Source organism: Cyanistes caeruleus, chromosome 7 (genome assembly GCF_971803275.1).
Source record: "Cyanistes caeruleus chromosome 7, bCyaCae1.hap1.1, whole genome shotgun sequence".
NCBI lineage: Eukaryota > Metazoa > Chordata > Aves > Passeriformes > Paridae > Cyanistes > Cyanistes caeruleus.
The window spans coordinates 6,425,180-6,440,853 of NC_141707.1; the positions used below are offsets into that span (position 1 = coordinate 6,425,180).

The 15,674-nt window shown below is 47.0% G+C and overlaps 1 protein-coding gene across 1 annotated transcript in view; it reads left to right on the forward strand.

Moving 5' to 3' along the window:
• Positions 1–15,674, forward strand: part of ABCA12 (ATP binding cassette subfamily A member 12) — a 79,820-nt gene that overhangs the window by 52,698 nt on the left and 11,448 nt on the right. The window contains exons 31-42 of the mRNA XM_086896297.1: positions 45–241; positions 847–1,007; positions 1,778–2,002; positions 2,783–2,921; positions 4,223–4,475; positions 5,657–5,743; positions 6,537–6,630; positions 8,119–8,246; positions 9,099–9,186; positions 9,633–9,738; positions 13,129–13,183; positions 13,873–14,050. Of these exons, the coding sequence (XP_086752423.1) occupies positions 45–241; positions 847–1,007; positions 1,778–2,002; positions 2,783–2,921; positions 4,223–4,475; positions 5,657–5,743; positions 6,537–6,630; positions 8,119–8,246; positions 9,099–9,186; positions 9,633–9,738; positions 13,129–13,183; positions 13,873–14,050 (1,711 nt within the window). The remainder of the gene's footprint in view (positions 1–44; positions 242–846; positions 1,008–1,777; positions 2,003–2,782; positions 2,922–4,222; positions 4,476–5,656; positions 5,744–6,536; positions 6,631–8,118; positions 8,247–9,098; positions 9,187–9,632; positions 9,739–13,128; positions 13,184–13,872; positions 14,051–15,674) is intronic.

Genomic DNA, 15,674 nt, shown 5'->3' on the forward strand with positions numbered 1-15,674 from the left:
CCCGAAGGATGGCTTTTGGAGGCTGTTTTCCCTATGTTTTCCAGGACTTTGAAGGAGACTGGGCTGTACAGCCATCGACACAAGCTGGCTGGCACTCTCTCTGGGGGGATGAAGAGGAAATTATCCATAGCTATTGCTCTCCTGGGGGGATCCAGGGTGGTGATTCTGGATGAACCAACCACGGGGGTGGATCCCTGCTCCAGGAGGAGTATTTGGGAAATCATCTCCAAGAATAAGAAAGGTACTGTGATGAGAGGAGATGTTGCCCAAGACAAAGGTGATTTGTCTTTACAAAGATGGTGCCAGTGGCTTTGAATTTTGGGTTTTGGAGGCCAGAGAGAAAAAAATTTTGGAAGACTTGGATTTTGCAGTTCTGGAGGGTGCATCCTGGTTGATTTCTGTAAATTCACAGTGTCATTTAAAAACTAACTTCACCATAGAACACAGCTTACAGTACTGTAAAATTCATCTCTCTTGTTGCCTTTCCTCCAATTTCACTAATAATTACCAAAAAATGCAGTTGATTTTCACCTGATACTCTGTGTCCCCTCATTCAGCTAGGCTTTCACCTTTCTCACTGTTGAGATAAGGAGAGATCTGACCAGAATGTGATAAAAGAAAATGGTTATAAACATTCATTGCATTGGTTTAACAATGTGGACTTATTTGCCATGGATTGATCCCGAACAAGGGGGAGCTCTGGAACCCCTGCAATTATAGTGATGATATCATTGTGTAGAGAAATACAGAAATTTTTGAGAAAGGAAAGAAAATAACCCTAATCCTTTTAAAATCCAGTTTTGCCATAAAACCAGGCGTTCATTCAGTGGTGACTGTGTTTTCCAGGCAGAACCATCATTCTCTCCACACATCACCTGGATGAAGCAGAAGTTCTGAGTGACCGGATCGCCTTCCTGGAGCATGGAGGGCTCAGATGCTGTGGCTCACCTTTCTACCTCAAGGAAACCTTTGGGGATGGCTACCACCTGACACTCACCAAAAAGAAGGTCTGTGTCTGAGCTGATCCTAGAGCTCCTGGCTGCTCTGTCTCCAAAGGGCATCAGGGCTGGCTGAGGGTATTGTATTGGGAGGAGATAAGTGATCTCTATGGCCTTGGGAAAACAGAATGTCAGTGCTCTGCTTTGTTGAAAAAGAACAGGGTCTCCTTGAAGGTTAAAGGCAAGGCTGGGTGCAGAATGTGAAGCTCTGGAGTTCAGGGGAATAAAGCAGATGGCAAGAGCCCATCCAAAGTGTCTGGCCTGGCACAAAGTGTTCTGCTTGCAGGGAGTGGAGAACTCATGCTCTTGCTAGCATTTATTCCAGTGCTGTTGGTAACCCCAGCACACAGATACCGTGAGAGACCATCCTCTCTTCCAGCCTGCTGGCACTGGAGACAGAGAAAATGAAAAAAGACTCATGAACAAGCCCCGTTTTTCATGGGAAAAAGAGTGAGTTTGTGCTGGCAGCCATGTTAAGTTCTCTGGTGGCCAGGCTTTTTCTCTGCTGTTACAAAACCTCTAGCAGTGCAAAGTGGTTGATTTGGCCCAGCCTGGTGAGGTTTTGGATGGACCAAGATCAGAAGAGTGTCACATTCTCTTTTTCAAGGGCCAGAAACCCACTTTCATCTGCTTTTGATATTTACCCTGACATGTTGGCTAGCTGGACTGAGATCACTTACCAGTTATGCTCTGGGACAGGATTTGGGCTACATCTTACAGGAGGCAGGTTGACCTTGCAACCTCTTCAGTGACCACAGAGTGTTTTCCTCCTTTTTCAGAACATGATAGAGGAATGTGACACCACAGCAGTGACCTCCTTGATCCAGTCCTATCTCCCAGAGGCTTATCTCAAGGAGGATATTGGTGGAGAGCTCGTGTACGTGCTTCCCCCCTTCAAGTCCACAGTATCAGGGGCCTACCAGGCCCTTCTCAGAGCCCTGGACACCAGCTTGAATGATCTCCACCTGGGTTGCTACGGTATTTCCAACACAACTGTGGAAGAGGTACGAGCTCAGGAGCTGCTGGATCTGCTGACATGTCGTGGAGATTAATTTCACAGCACTGTGTGGCTCTGCTCTCTAATGTTAGGAATTACTTGAGGGTTTCAGCAGGGAGGAAGGGGTTACACTTAGGTGTACATGAGTGTGTAGATGCATCTATAAATTTATACATACACTAATGCACTGTCTCACCTTGTTGACAGCTTTTTGATGTTTTACCCAGAAAATGGAGTTAGACTAAGGAGAGTAACACAGGCACCTTTCTGCCCATGGGAAATCTCTGGTTAAATAAACACATTTAATTGCATCAGAAATAAAAAGTAAATGATGAGCAGTGATGACCCTTGTCTTACAGAAGGGAGGGAGGGAGATTGTTACCCCCCTGCTCAGAATTTCTGGCTTTCTTTTAAGGTGTTTTCCTAAGGCAGCAAGAATAAGTTGCACATCATGTCCCATGTGCAGCTCAGGTGCCATGACTGCACACTCACAGCACAAAGGCAGTGGGATTGTCAGGAGTCAGAGGGTAAATATGCCAGGGAAACAGGTTTGAGTTTCCACTGCTGCAGCAGAACAGAGACAGGAGGTGACAAGGAGCTGGACAACAATTTTATATGGAAGAGAAAGTTAATTTCTTTCACGGAGCACAAAGGGGATAGAAAGAGGATTCCAGTACATAAATGCTGCACCAACTACAGCTACAAAGCAGGAGAGTGGATTCTGGTAATTGTTTTGGTAAATGGAGTCATTTAGACAAATTTTCCTTCATATTTTCTTGCTCCCTAGGTGTTCCTCAATCTGACAAAAGAGCTAGTGAAGGACCAGCAAGAAGATGCTGCACTGCCCCATCAGCTGCCTGGAGTCAGTGGTCACATGGGTGGTGATGAAATGTCTCTGAGCACAGACACCTTCACAGAAAGAGACGGTACTCAATCACCTACAGGGTTTATTCCAGATTTACTGCAGATGCAAACGCTGACAGATAGACTGATTTGAGCTCCCTGTCTTCTTTCTTTGTTGAAAACCACATTTCACCCAGCCAGGAATCACAAACCCTATAAATTACTGGAAAAAACAGCAGTCATCAGTCCTTTAGATCCCCTATTTTGGAACAGTCTGGATCACAGGATAAATTACTAAAGGGTTGTGGTTTTTTTTTGCATCTGCCTTCCTTTAAATTGATCCAGGTCTTAATCTAATCAAATACAGCATGAGGGTGAAAGAGTAAATGTGTACCTGTGAAAGTAATTGCCATCATAGATGTAGAGGACTATTTCCCCATAACTAGTAGAATTGGAAAGAAACTTTGTGGATATCTTAGTCTGTTTGAAAAGCAGCACAACTCTGAGCTGCATCCTCCTTGCTGCTTTTTGCTGTGCCCCAGACACTGCAGTTTGGTAAAGGAGCCCAAGGGAGCTGACAGTGGGGTAAATTGAGAAGAGAACCAAGCTACACCACTATCCCTGAGGGTCTGAGACCTCCTAAAGGTGGCCCAAAAATGAGACATACCTGGCTGCAATGTTTTCTTGGCTTAGAAACATTGTTTTGTACTTACAAATATACCATTTATAGTTAGGGAGGCATCCAAGGGACAACACAGAGGTATTTTTGTACTTTTCAAAGCTGACCTGCACTGTAAATGTTACTGTAAACAGTCACTCGTAGAAAAGTGTTTTGTTCCACCCTTAAAAAAGGCTGAAAAGGATTTGCTTCATGGTGTATTTTATAGGTTAATATTTCATAAAGAAGAATAGCTGGCACAGGATTTGGCTCAGGTTTTAGTATACCACAAAACCTGTCCATGCAAGAGGCCCAGTGGCTTGTGCTTGTGTTCTTATTTCAGGATTAATTTTGTTGTTTATTTTTCTGAGGACCTGCTTTTTAAATTATGAAAAATTTCAGCTCGCAATTCTAAAAGAAAAATACATTTCCTCTGTAAGTTGCAGCTGGATAGGTGGGATGTAGATAACTTATTTAATCTGGAAGCCTGTGTTCCTCTTGCGAGGTCTCACAATGAAAGTCACTACATGTGCACATTTGAAACTTAACAAAAGAAACTTGTGTTACATGAGCTGATGCCTGGAGCCCTGTCCCACGCCTGATCCTTGGATTTGCCATCTGTAAATGTGTGCAGGAAGTGAAACACCCTCCCAGAGTGCTCTAACCATCACTTCCCTGCACTGCACAAGTGCTCAGCCATGACCAAATGCCGACCTTTGTGTCCAGACCAGCTCCTGATCAGGTCCAAGAGCCTGCGGGGTTTGCCGCTGCTGCTGAAGAGAACCTCAGCCCTGTTCATCAAGAGGTTCCACCACACCCGGCGCGACGTGCGCGGCTTCATCGCCCAGGTCATCCTCCCCGTGCTCTTCGTGATGGCTGCCATGGGCCTGGGGACACTGAGGACCAAGGAGACCGAGTACCCCGAGCTGCTGCTCTCCCCCTCCCTCTACGGCACGGCCGACCAGGCAGATTTCTTCGGGTGAGTGCTGCTCACCCCGACTCCCCTTGGGTCAGAATGAGCCCTTCAGGGTTATTTCTGAGCACAGCCGGTGTCCTACACATTGGACATGTAGTTATGTTGTGCAGACAACACAGAGATACCCTGTTCCCAAGGGATCTCTGAGGAGATGGCTTGGCTCACACCAGAAAGCTTCAGAAAAAACAACCTTTCGGTTGGATTTAACTATGAATTGTCTGAGGAATGTTCTTGGTGTTTCCCATTGGAGTCCTTCAGCCCCATAACAGCCATAGGGATTTTTCTTAATATATACATTTCTTAATATATACATAATGCTGTTCCCCCAATATGAAATGAGGTAGCCACATCAGCTGCCTCCAACATTACAATTCTAGGACCAAATTCTATCCATCTTGTGAGCATTGCCCTCCTCTCTGTTAGCACAGGATGTGCTTTCCTGGACAGGCCCTGCTGGTTCAAGGCACACAGGCAATTGGAAGAGCATGTGCTTTTCCAGGGTCATTAGGATGTCACCACTGCATTATTTCATTCTCCTTAAAAATCCACATGTTACCAAAAGAACTACAACTGATATAATTCTGTTTTCATGTTGTGAACAACTTTCTTTCTCTAGTAATTCTCAGCTCTAAGTCAGAAATTGAAAATTTAGCTCTAAAGCCATCTGCTCTAGGTGTTCTTCCCAGGATACCTCACACCTTTCCACTTCACTCCTGCTAGATGGGGTATGAGCCAGAGCTGCATGTCCAAGTCCTCTGTTCCTAACATTCCCTGCTTCTCCTGGTGGATAATTGCTGGACCAAGGACAATCTTCTTGAATGGTCAAAACTAAGCAGGTGTCACAGATGAGAGACCTGACTGAGACAGGGCTGCAAGCAGTGCCTGAAAATTGGAAAGTGCCTGAAAAATTCTTTTTCCCCATAAAGAGAATCTTGATTGTCCAAAAGTATCTTGCTTGGATCTAGAGGCAGCAAATCCCTGGAGTAGCTGAGGTGATGAGGGCTCCTTTTAAACCTGTGTGACTGTCCTCATATACTGCGTGTCCTTCAGTGCTGCTTCCACAAATACTCAATTATTCAACGTCTTAAATCCTGTTTCATTCAAACACAGTTTTCCTCTGCACAGTGGTAGTGGAAGTTCTTTGAACCTTTTCCTGTTTTCTGTTTTTCTTCATTAATTCTTAGGAATTTTAATGAAACCACAGCTGCTTTAGTTTCTTCGATGCTGGCTTTCCCTGGGACGGATAACACGTGCATGAACGAAAGCAATTCGTAAGTAGTTCTTGGGTTTTTTTCCACTTAAACTCCAAACCTGCAAGAGAATTGGCATGACACTATTAGCCATTAGACCTTAATAACCATCTTTGATCATCAGCAAAAATTCTCAAGCATTGGACTCCTGCATTATTGGGAGTGATAAGGAAGCAGCTTTGTTGGTGGCAGGATGCCAGGATGAAAACGAGCAATTCTCCTCTCTGGGAAGTGATCCTTGCCGCCCCAATAATTCCAATTATAACGTGAGCACACACAGCAAGTTCTCAGCACAGTGTTTGTTACCTCTGTCTAGAAGCTGTGCCACGAGGGCTGGTTTGTTTTGGGCTTTGCAGATAAATTCTCAGGGTGGTGAAATCCTGGGTGGACTTGAATGCTCGTGCAGGCAAATATTTACCCTGGGTGTTTGCAGTGACCGTCCAGGGTAAATCACAGGGGTGCCCAGGGATTGCCACAGCAACAGCCCTTATTTCTGGCTTTGTTTCAGATGCTTTTGGCCTCTGAATGCCAATTCCTTGCCCTGTCCACTGCAGCAATGAAGTGGTGCCTGGATTCCATCTGATAGCTGAGCAAATCCAGGCACAGGGAACAGCAGGGAGGGCTCTCTGCCAAGGGGCACAGGAGGCAGCAGGGCACTGGGGATTCCCTGAACCACCCAGAGCTGACAAGAAGCTCTGCTTTTTTGCTGGAGCTGCTCAACTGCCAGCCTTGCTGTCATTAAACATGACAGCAATTAGCTTCGTTTGCACACCTGAGCATGGAGAGCCTCAGAGGAAAATGTGTTCCTTTTCAGGCAGTGTTTAACAGAGGACATGCTTGGCCAGTGGATTACCAGTGGAAATCAGAGAACTAAGTATTCTGCCTGCAACTGCACAGATGGCATCCAGGTAACTTGGATAAACCCAAAAGTGAGGGGGCTTGGGGGATCACTGGGGGCCTTGTTTGCTGGGAGTGGCTGGCATGATGCTGAGGCAGACTCAGCATTCCGAGTCCTCCTGTCTCTCTTTGGCCTTGTTGAATTTGTACACTGGATAACCACTGTCCAGTTTGGGGACAGGAAAGGAAACAGCATCCTCAGAAGATTCACACTCTAACATCCCTGCCTTGCTCCCCATGGTGGGAAAAGGTTTAATGGTGTTTTTGAGTGTTGTATTATTGTCCCTGTTGACAGAGGTGAGCATGTGTTTAAGAGGAAGATTTCATCTTATGCAAGCACTGTCACGATATAAAATCACAGCTACTTTTGCTGATTGCTCTTCAGAATTTAACTTTATGCAAAGTCTAGATCTGCTCCTTGTTCTAAATATTAATGATTAATAATATTAATTGTTTGCATTACAGTGGTACCCACAGAGCCAGATATGGATGCTTCTGAGGTTTGCATGCACATGGGGAAAATGCAGATTTCACCCCAAGGGTGTTACAATTTTACAGTTCAGTTTGGGGCTGAGCTCTCCTCCCTCCAGTGCTATTCACCTGTCCTCAGCTTTTTTCCATAGCAAATAATCTCATGGCACAATGTGATGCCTTTTAACATAAAGGATGTACTTAGTTGAACGTTTCTAGTCATTCTTTAAAATGCAGCTATTCTGTATAGGTTTCTGGACATACACTTAATTTCACATCATTAAAAGTGTTGGCATAATTTCTCCAGCAAGTTGGGATAATGTTCAAAGCTGATTCTCACCTCCAGCAGACACAGGCAGGTGTTCCTCAGCATGGAGGAAGCTATTTTGTGTATTCAGATGAGCAGATGCACAATGGGGGAGTCCAGGGCTTTTGTTATGGATGAGCTGAAGGAAGCAGCCAACATGCTGTCTGGGAGGACACTTCAACCTCATGAAACACCGATGTGACTTTGGCCCTCAGCATGTTAAATTATATATTCAGGACTAATTCAAGGTTTCTCTGAAGCTCAGGAAAGCATTTCCAGTGACTGACAGTAAAGCAGAAATGTAGAGTGTAGCTGCTGTGAAATGGAAGATGAGAGTTTGAGGCCACCACAGAGTTTTCTGCTCTGTGAGTTGTTTTGCCCTCTGCAGTTGTCTGTGCAGTCACTCTGCTAAGTAGGATCAGCCTAAACTCAGCCAAAATCTTCCTACATAGCATGAAGCACATTTCAAGGTCCCACTGATGCCAGTAGAACTGAAGGGTAGATTTAAGCAGAGGTTGTTTTAAAGCACATCCCTGAATGTGTTGGGGCCAGTGTGCAGGGATGTGTGCTGTGTGTCCGTGCAGCCTGGCTTGGGAAGGAGCAGCCTCTGCAGGAATGAGGCTCAGAATGCTGCTATGGCAGGCTCTCAATCTTGTCCCAACGTGGTGGTTTTTAGTTAAAACACAAACACTAAAGTTTTTCTTTGCTTGTCTCCCCTCAGACATGTCCACAGACCAATTACACTCCTCCTCACAGAAGGACCTTCTCCACACGGACACTTTACAACCTGACAGGGCACAATGTGGAGACCTACATCCTGGCAACCACCAAGGACTTCCTGCAGAAACGGTACAGCCCAGACTGCCCTCCCTCTCTGCTGAGTGGGGCTGGGAGCAGGGCAGGACATCCCACACGTCTCACATCCCCTCTGCCTGAAGAGGTGGCAGTGCAGAAGGGGTTTAGAATCTGGGGAAAGGAGCTAAAGCGTCCTGCAATGATGGATAAAAAATAAAGTGCTTCTGCAAGTGCTCTGCTTGATCACAGCAGATCGTAGCCTGGGGATAATGTGTCAATCACCTGGCACCTTGGGGCTGGATCTGCAGACAAGCCTTTGTCTGACTCAGAAATCTTTAAAAAGAGGAAAATCTGACACAGCCTGTCATGAAGTAAACCCTGGGGAGAGATTTTCCTCCAGGTTTGATTCTCTGAAGAGTCTCGGTGCGCGTTCCGCTTGAAGGAGCGTATCATTCCAGGGAGAGCAGAGTCTGAGCGTTTCCTTGTGCTGTGGGGCTCTGGGAGCTGGGGCCTGGGCTCTGCCAGGCAGCTGCACAGCAGGGCTTGGGCCAGAGGTCACCTGCACTAAGGCTGGCAGGAGATGTGTCCATCTGCCACTGATAAACGGAGCTGCTCATCTCCTGGGTCAGCGTCTTGCTCCGGAGCGGCAGGCGCACAGCTCAGGAGTCCACAGGGCTCCAGGACCTTCCTCAAATGGAGGCTTCCAGCAGTTTTGTGACAATGTTTTTTTCCCCCCCAAAGAAAAGCTCCCACAGGAGAGGTGGCATAGCCCCACTCTGGGATAAGCTCTCTGAAGTCAGGCTGGAATTGCCTGGGGGGGGCAGTGGCATGTTGGTGTGGCCATTCCAAGGGAATCAGAGGATTGGGGTGGGGGCAGCAATGCATTTCCTTCTGGTTTTCACTCAGGTATGGTGGCTGGAGCTTTGGACTGCCTTTGACAGCAGATCTGCAGTTTGACATCAGGCCAGTGCCCCCCAACAGAACACTGACCAAGGTAAGCAACCTCCAGCTGCTCATCCTGGCATGGGAAGCGTGGGACTCATGTCCAAGTTCATGGACATTCCAAAAAAAGAAACCAAAACCTCCTGAAATCTGCAGCTTGGCATGACAAAGATGACTTGCAGTTCATTTTATTTTCTTTCCCCAGTCTTCTGTATTGGTCTCACTTCTCTTGCTAGCAGGAGGCAATTTTTCTGCTGTCATAATTTGATTATACAGAGGTGAAAAGATCAATTAGTAGCACCTTTATCTCATGAGGGGATGTATGTACCATAACGAGGGCTGGCTGGTGCATTCTGATATGCCCATTTCTCTGGTTCAGCTCAGTGAAAATGTTGTAGAACACCAGGGCTGAAATGTGAGGTAGTTTGCACAAGTGAAGCAGGACAAACCAACACGTTGTCAGTAACAACTCCCAAATTGTTTCAATTTCTCCATCAGGTGTGGTACAATCCTGAGGGTTATCACAGCCTCCCAGCCTATCTCAACAGCTTGAACAACTTCATTCTTCGAGCCAACTTGCCAAAAAATGAGACTTCCAGATATGGTAAGTGTCTCTTTATATGAGCAGATAACTTCTCCCCTTTGCAGGGATATCCTGGTTCTGCTGAAATCAATGGCAACACTTACTTTGACTTCAATGAGGCCATTTCTTTATTCACTGTTCTGCAATTCCTTCAAAACAGAATTGAAAAGCATGAATAAATCACAAAGTTCATTTGTCTTAGTCAGAGGCTCAGGGGAGCTGGACAGGGAGGACCCCAGCTCTTACATAAAACACTTCATCTGAGCAATGCCAGTGGTTGCTGTTTGATTTATTGCCTCTCGTGTGGCACTGGAAGGGCTGTCTCTTGACAGGTGCCCGTTAGTTATGCAGAGAAAAGCTCCTCTAGGTCATCTCCAGGGGTGGGTTAGATTAGGAAATTTTAATATGTCACCCTTCTGCTGAGAGCAGAAGAGTGTGGGTATCTGTGTGCTGGTGTTTGAGTCAGGGCAGGGAGGGTGAGATTAAATGAGAAACATCATTTTCATCTGTGTTTTTCCTCTGACACCTGACCTACACAGATCCAAGGAGTGCTGGTGAGCCATCTGGGGTCCTCAGAGCTTCCCCTCAGTTACACACTGCAGGCAACCCAAATTCCTGCTGGTAAACCAGGGCACCCTGCCTTTCCCTTTGCAGTTTAGCCCCTTTCAAAGTGAAGTGTGGGCACAAACCTGTCTGGAGGTGTGTCTGCCTCCAGAGAGGGCCAGGGTACAGAAACAAGAGAGAGATTTATATTGAGAAATCTTACACAGATATTTTTGGGCTCTGCTCTGCCAAGAGCAGTAATTGTGTGCAGAAATACCCTCCTGACTGACTTCCTTGGACAAACTCTGCCCTTCCAGCCATGTCCTGGCCAGGCCTAGCCCTGCTCACCTAAGAGAGCTGCTGTCCCTGGTGACACAGGGACAGGTGGCAGTGTCTCTTGGCTCACAGGACATTCCTGAATTGAGCTAGAATAGAATCAGGCATCTGGCCTGAAGCTTTGAGTGTGACACCCTGAATTCCAGCAGCAGCAGATGCTGATCGCAAGCGGCCCCAGCGTTGCTTCCCAACTCACACCACTGCACCAAGACTCGGCTCAGCTCAGAGAGTGACACCAGAGCCCCCTCAAACAAGCCCTGGCCATCCCCTCTGGGGTTTGCAGTGTGCCCTCAGCTTACACATCACAGAGCTGCAGCCCAGCTGCTGGGAGAGGAGTCCCCAGCCAGGCACTTCCAGTGACAGGAACATCCCAGAGCAGCTGAATTATTAAGCAGTGAAGTTCCTTGCTCTGTCTCTGTATTCCCAACACATGCTGTAGCAAGAGTAAAGGCAGGAAGCTCTTGTGAACAGCCAGAAAGTTATTGCAGGGGAAGTTTTATACCAGCAAAATAGCAATTTTCAGGGGGAAAGAACAGGAGCGGTTTTTGTTCCATCTGTCCTGCTGCTTACGTGTTTTTGGAAAGAAATGCTTAGTAGCAAATGACCAGACAGACAATTCTCTGCTTCCCACTAATCATCCAAGGCAGAGGAGGGGAGAAATGAAATGAATGGATGAGGCTGGTTCCCCTGAGGTGGAGTAAATCCAGTCTGAAATACAACTGAAGGCACGTTCCGTTGGGTACGCTCCTGGCAGCTCCGTCGAGTTGTTGTTGTTGTTGTGACAAATAAATGAAGGTTTAAGAACCACTGAAATGGTCAGATAAAAGTGTGCTGTCGCTTCAGAAAGAGGTGCCAGTCCTGCTTTAGAGGTTTGACTTAGAGTGGGTATATATTTTAAAAAAAAATACATAAAAAGCTTTTTACCCTGTCACTAAGCAAGTCATAATAGCTTTTGACTTATGTACATTGTGCTTTCTCTTCTCTCAATCCCAGCTAACAAAAAAGGAGGAAGCATTGAAATGGAAATTTTGACTTCTAGCCTAAGCTCCAGTAAAGGAAAATGGCTTTATAGTGAAGTATTAACAGATTAGACAGACGGTATCTTTCTTTCTCTCTCTCCCTTCTGGAGAAGGGAAACATTTCCTGGCTGTTTGTATGGCTTTATCAGCAGTCCAAAATTTTAATCCCATTTTCTCACTGATGACAAGACTGAGGTTTGGTTGGGGTATTTTTGTCTCCAAAATTAATTTCTGATTAAATCCTCCCTTTCAAATTCATTTGCTCAGAATGCTCTTTGGTCAGCTAAACCCTCAAGCTCCTCCCTTCTGATCTCTCCGTCAGAGTGCCCATTCTTAGGGAATATTACCCAGAATAGTTCTTCATCACATCATTCCTAAGGTCTGGCACCTGGCTGTGAGGAGCTTAAATTCCACAGGTGGCACAGTCTAGAAAATCTCTGGATTTAAGAGCAGCTGGAGGTGCCTCAGCACTCCCTGAGGCATTTACTTAGGTGTCAAAATACAAATTGAGAGCCTCATCTTTAGGCACACAAACATGGGAGCCCTTTCTCAGGCTCTGGAGTCTTAGAGGCTGGGCTGTCATCTGGTGGGGCCAAGGCAGAGACCTGCACTGGAGGCTGGAACTGGCCCCTCCATGTTTTTCCATTTGCAATTTGTGGGCACAAATTGCCTCCAGACATGGCAAAAGCACTGTGGTGAGCAATACTATGTGTTCTCCTTGGAGAAGGAGAACTTAAACTACATCTGAGGATACTTGCACATAAGCAGAGAATTTCTCAGTTGCAATTTGGGCTTCATACAAACCCATTTTTAATGGATTTTTTGGAAAACATTGCAGGGGATTTACCAGTATGGTAATTAGATTTTTGCTAGTAACTATGAGCAAAAGCCTATTTTTTTTTGGTTTGTTTTTTTTTTTTTTTTCCTAGCTTCTTAAGACAGAATAGTTCAGAATTAACTCACTGCCACACTGAGGGCAAAAGTGTCTGTAGCTTACCTGGGTTTCTGCTCTCACCTGCACAGATCCCATATGGAGAAAGACATCCATATGGAGAAAGTCAAGGCAGGTAGCAGATGTGGAGAAAGGCAGCAGGGAAAGGCTTGTTCCTGGTGAGGAGAGAACAAATGGAATGAGGTGGGATCACCAGACAGCAGCTTTGAAACAGAATATTTTCATCAGTTTTGAAGGCGTCAGTGGTGAGGAATCTAAGCTGGAATACACAGGCCCACAGGGCTGATTTGAGGTGTGGGAAGGGAATGGTGCTGGCAGCCAGACAGATGTAGGAACAAGGCCTAAGGTTTGAGTTTCAGATCTGCTGTGCAGCCAAGTGAAGTCCTAGGAAAAACAAGAATGCTCAAAATTCTGCCCAAGATCACACAGAGATGACAGAGCAGACGCACACTTTTGATCTGCTTCTCTTCTCTCTCAGTTTTCTGTCATATCAGGAGCTGGTGAAGGAAGCTTTAATTTGGACACATTTTCAATTAATCTTTTTTTTTTTTTTCCCTGTAGGTATTTTCTTATCAGCTCACCCATATCCTGGAGGACAGAGTCAAGAACAAGTAATGTAAGAAGATTCATTTGGCTGATGCCTGAATTTTTTAGCTTTAAAAGGAGCAAACCAGTTTATTGGAAACCATAAACCAGCCTAAATTACTGGATATCTTACTCTAAGTGATGAAATTGTTCTTGCTTTTGTTCATTCCCTCTACACATGAATAGTGTTCTACTTGCCACCAGAGCTGGGGATTCCTGTGAGGGTTTTTTTGCAGGATCTCATGGAGATCTGGAGGTCACAGTTACAGCCTCACACATTTGTGTGCTTGGGCATAATAATAATAGTAGTAAGTAATGACATAATTTTCCTTTTGGCCTTTCTACCCCATGCTGGGGTCCAGCATTACAGCTCAGTGCTGTGAGTCCCTTTTGCTGGGCATCACTGCCATCAGCAAAGGAAGCAAAGAAAGGAAGAAATTCCCCTCTGTGAGGGTGGTGAGGCCATCCTTGGAAGTGTCCAAGGCCAGGTTGGATGGGGCTTGGAGCAACCTGGGACAGTGGAAGGTGTCCCTATCCATGGCAGGGGATGGAATGGGATAGGCTTTGAGGTCACTTCCAGCCCCAAAGCATTCCAGGATTATAAAAGATGCTGTCCCAGAATCAGGACCTTATTGCTTCTGAGCTCTGACCACTCCCTCACAGTGAGGGAAATCTGCCACTTTCACTCACTAAATGCATCTTTCTCCCCTTCTCTCCCAGGCTCAACAGCTTACTGGACATCATAGTGTCCATGTCTGTTTTGGTGGGCTACTCCATCACCACAGCAAGTTTTGTGCTCTACATGGTCAAGGAGCACCAAACCAAAGCCAAGCAGCTGCAGCACATTTCAGGCATTGGGATGACAACCTACTGGGTGACCAACTTCATTTATGATCTGGTAAATAATTCACATTCCTAAATGCACCATGAGGAGCATTACACAGCATGGGGAAAAAAAAGTTCTTTATTTAAAGTTGGTTGCCAAGACTTCTTCTTATTGCTGCCAAGAGTGTTGTGTGGTAATTGTTCTCCAAGGCATTGGGGACGATTAAATGTGAACTGCAGCACTGGGTTCTGCTAAGCAAAGGCATTCCTGGTCTCTGGAGTGTGTGTAAAACACCCAGCACGTTTATACAGGAGCAGCACAGAGCAGGCTGCAGCTTGATTTCCATTCCAGCAGCCAGCTGCTCCTCTGACAGCAGGGTGATCTGCTCTCACCCAGGCTCCACAAATCTGGGGTGAGGCTTTGGGGCTCCAGGCTACAGCCAGTCTGGGAACCCTGGCTGGGACAGCAGCAGGCATCCCGCAGCTGACACAACCCTGCTGGGCAAAAACCCATCTCTGGCTTGAATGCTGTCTGTAAGAGTCTATGTTATAAAGTTTTTAAGCCAAGGAAAGCTACAAATGCAGCCTTGCAGGATCTGAGCAGTTCCTTTTCACAGTGCTGCACAGATGTACCTTGCTGAGCTCCCAGCAGTGTGCTGCATTCCCTGGCATAGGCAGTGCCCTTGCTCCTCCTGGAGTTAAGTTTCCTCCTGGTGCAGAGGTTCATGGCACTGTTGGAAAACATTGCTGGGCCAAGAGGAAAAATGTTTGTAATGTCTGTAGGCTGAAGTGCTTTGTGTCTTCTGCATTCCCTGTGGTGCAGGGTGTCAGACCCTCACACAGGGAGTGGGCAGTGCAGCCAAGCTCAGCTCCTGAGCCTGGGCATTGCCAGCTGGGCTGCAGCAGTGACCAGCTCCACCTATCCCACAAATTCCTGTTGATGCAGATCAGAAAGTGCCTAAAATCCCAGTGATTCCATCACTTCCTGAAAACAGGAAATCTTCAAGGGCATTTGGGTGACTCTTTGGTGCAAGGAGGACTAAGGGCTGAAATCCCATGGGGAATGTGAGCCAGAAATGCCTGCCTGGAGGAGCTGATGAATGCAGACATCAGCACAAGGATCCCCTGTCCTGCAGGAGGGCTGGAAGGGGTCCCAAGGCAGCAGCACAAGGATCCCCTGCCCTGCAGGAGGGCTGGAAGGGGTCCCAAGGCAGCAGCACAAGGATCCCCTGCCCTGCAGGAGGGCTGGAAGGGGTCCCAAGGCAGCAGCACAAGGATCCCCTGCCCTGCAGGAGGGCCGGAAGGGGTCCCAAGGCAGCAGCACAAGGATCCCCTGCCCTGCAGGAGGGCTGGAAGGGGTCCCAAGGCAACAGCACAAGGATCCCCTGCCCTGCAGGAGGGCTGGAAGGGGTCCCAAGGCAGCAGCACAAGGATCCCCTGCCCTGCAGGAGGGCTGGAAGGGATCCCAAGGCAGCAGCACAAGGATCCCCTGCCCTGCAGGAGGGCTGGAAGGGGTCCCAAGGCAGCGTGGCCCCAGCCTGGCTCGGCAGTGCAGCCCTGAGCTGCAGCACAGCAGGGAGGATGGAGCAGGCCTGTGCCTGCCTGCCTGCTCCAGGCCCTCACTCCAACACTGCATATTTGTAAATCAGCCTGTGGAAAAATCCCCAGAGCCCTTGCACAGTCGGTATTCAGCGGGC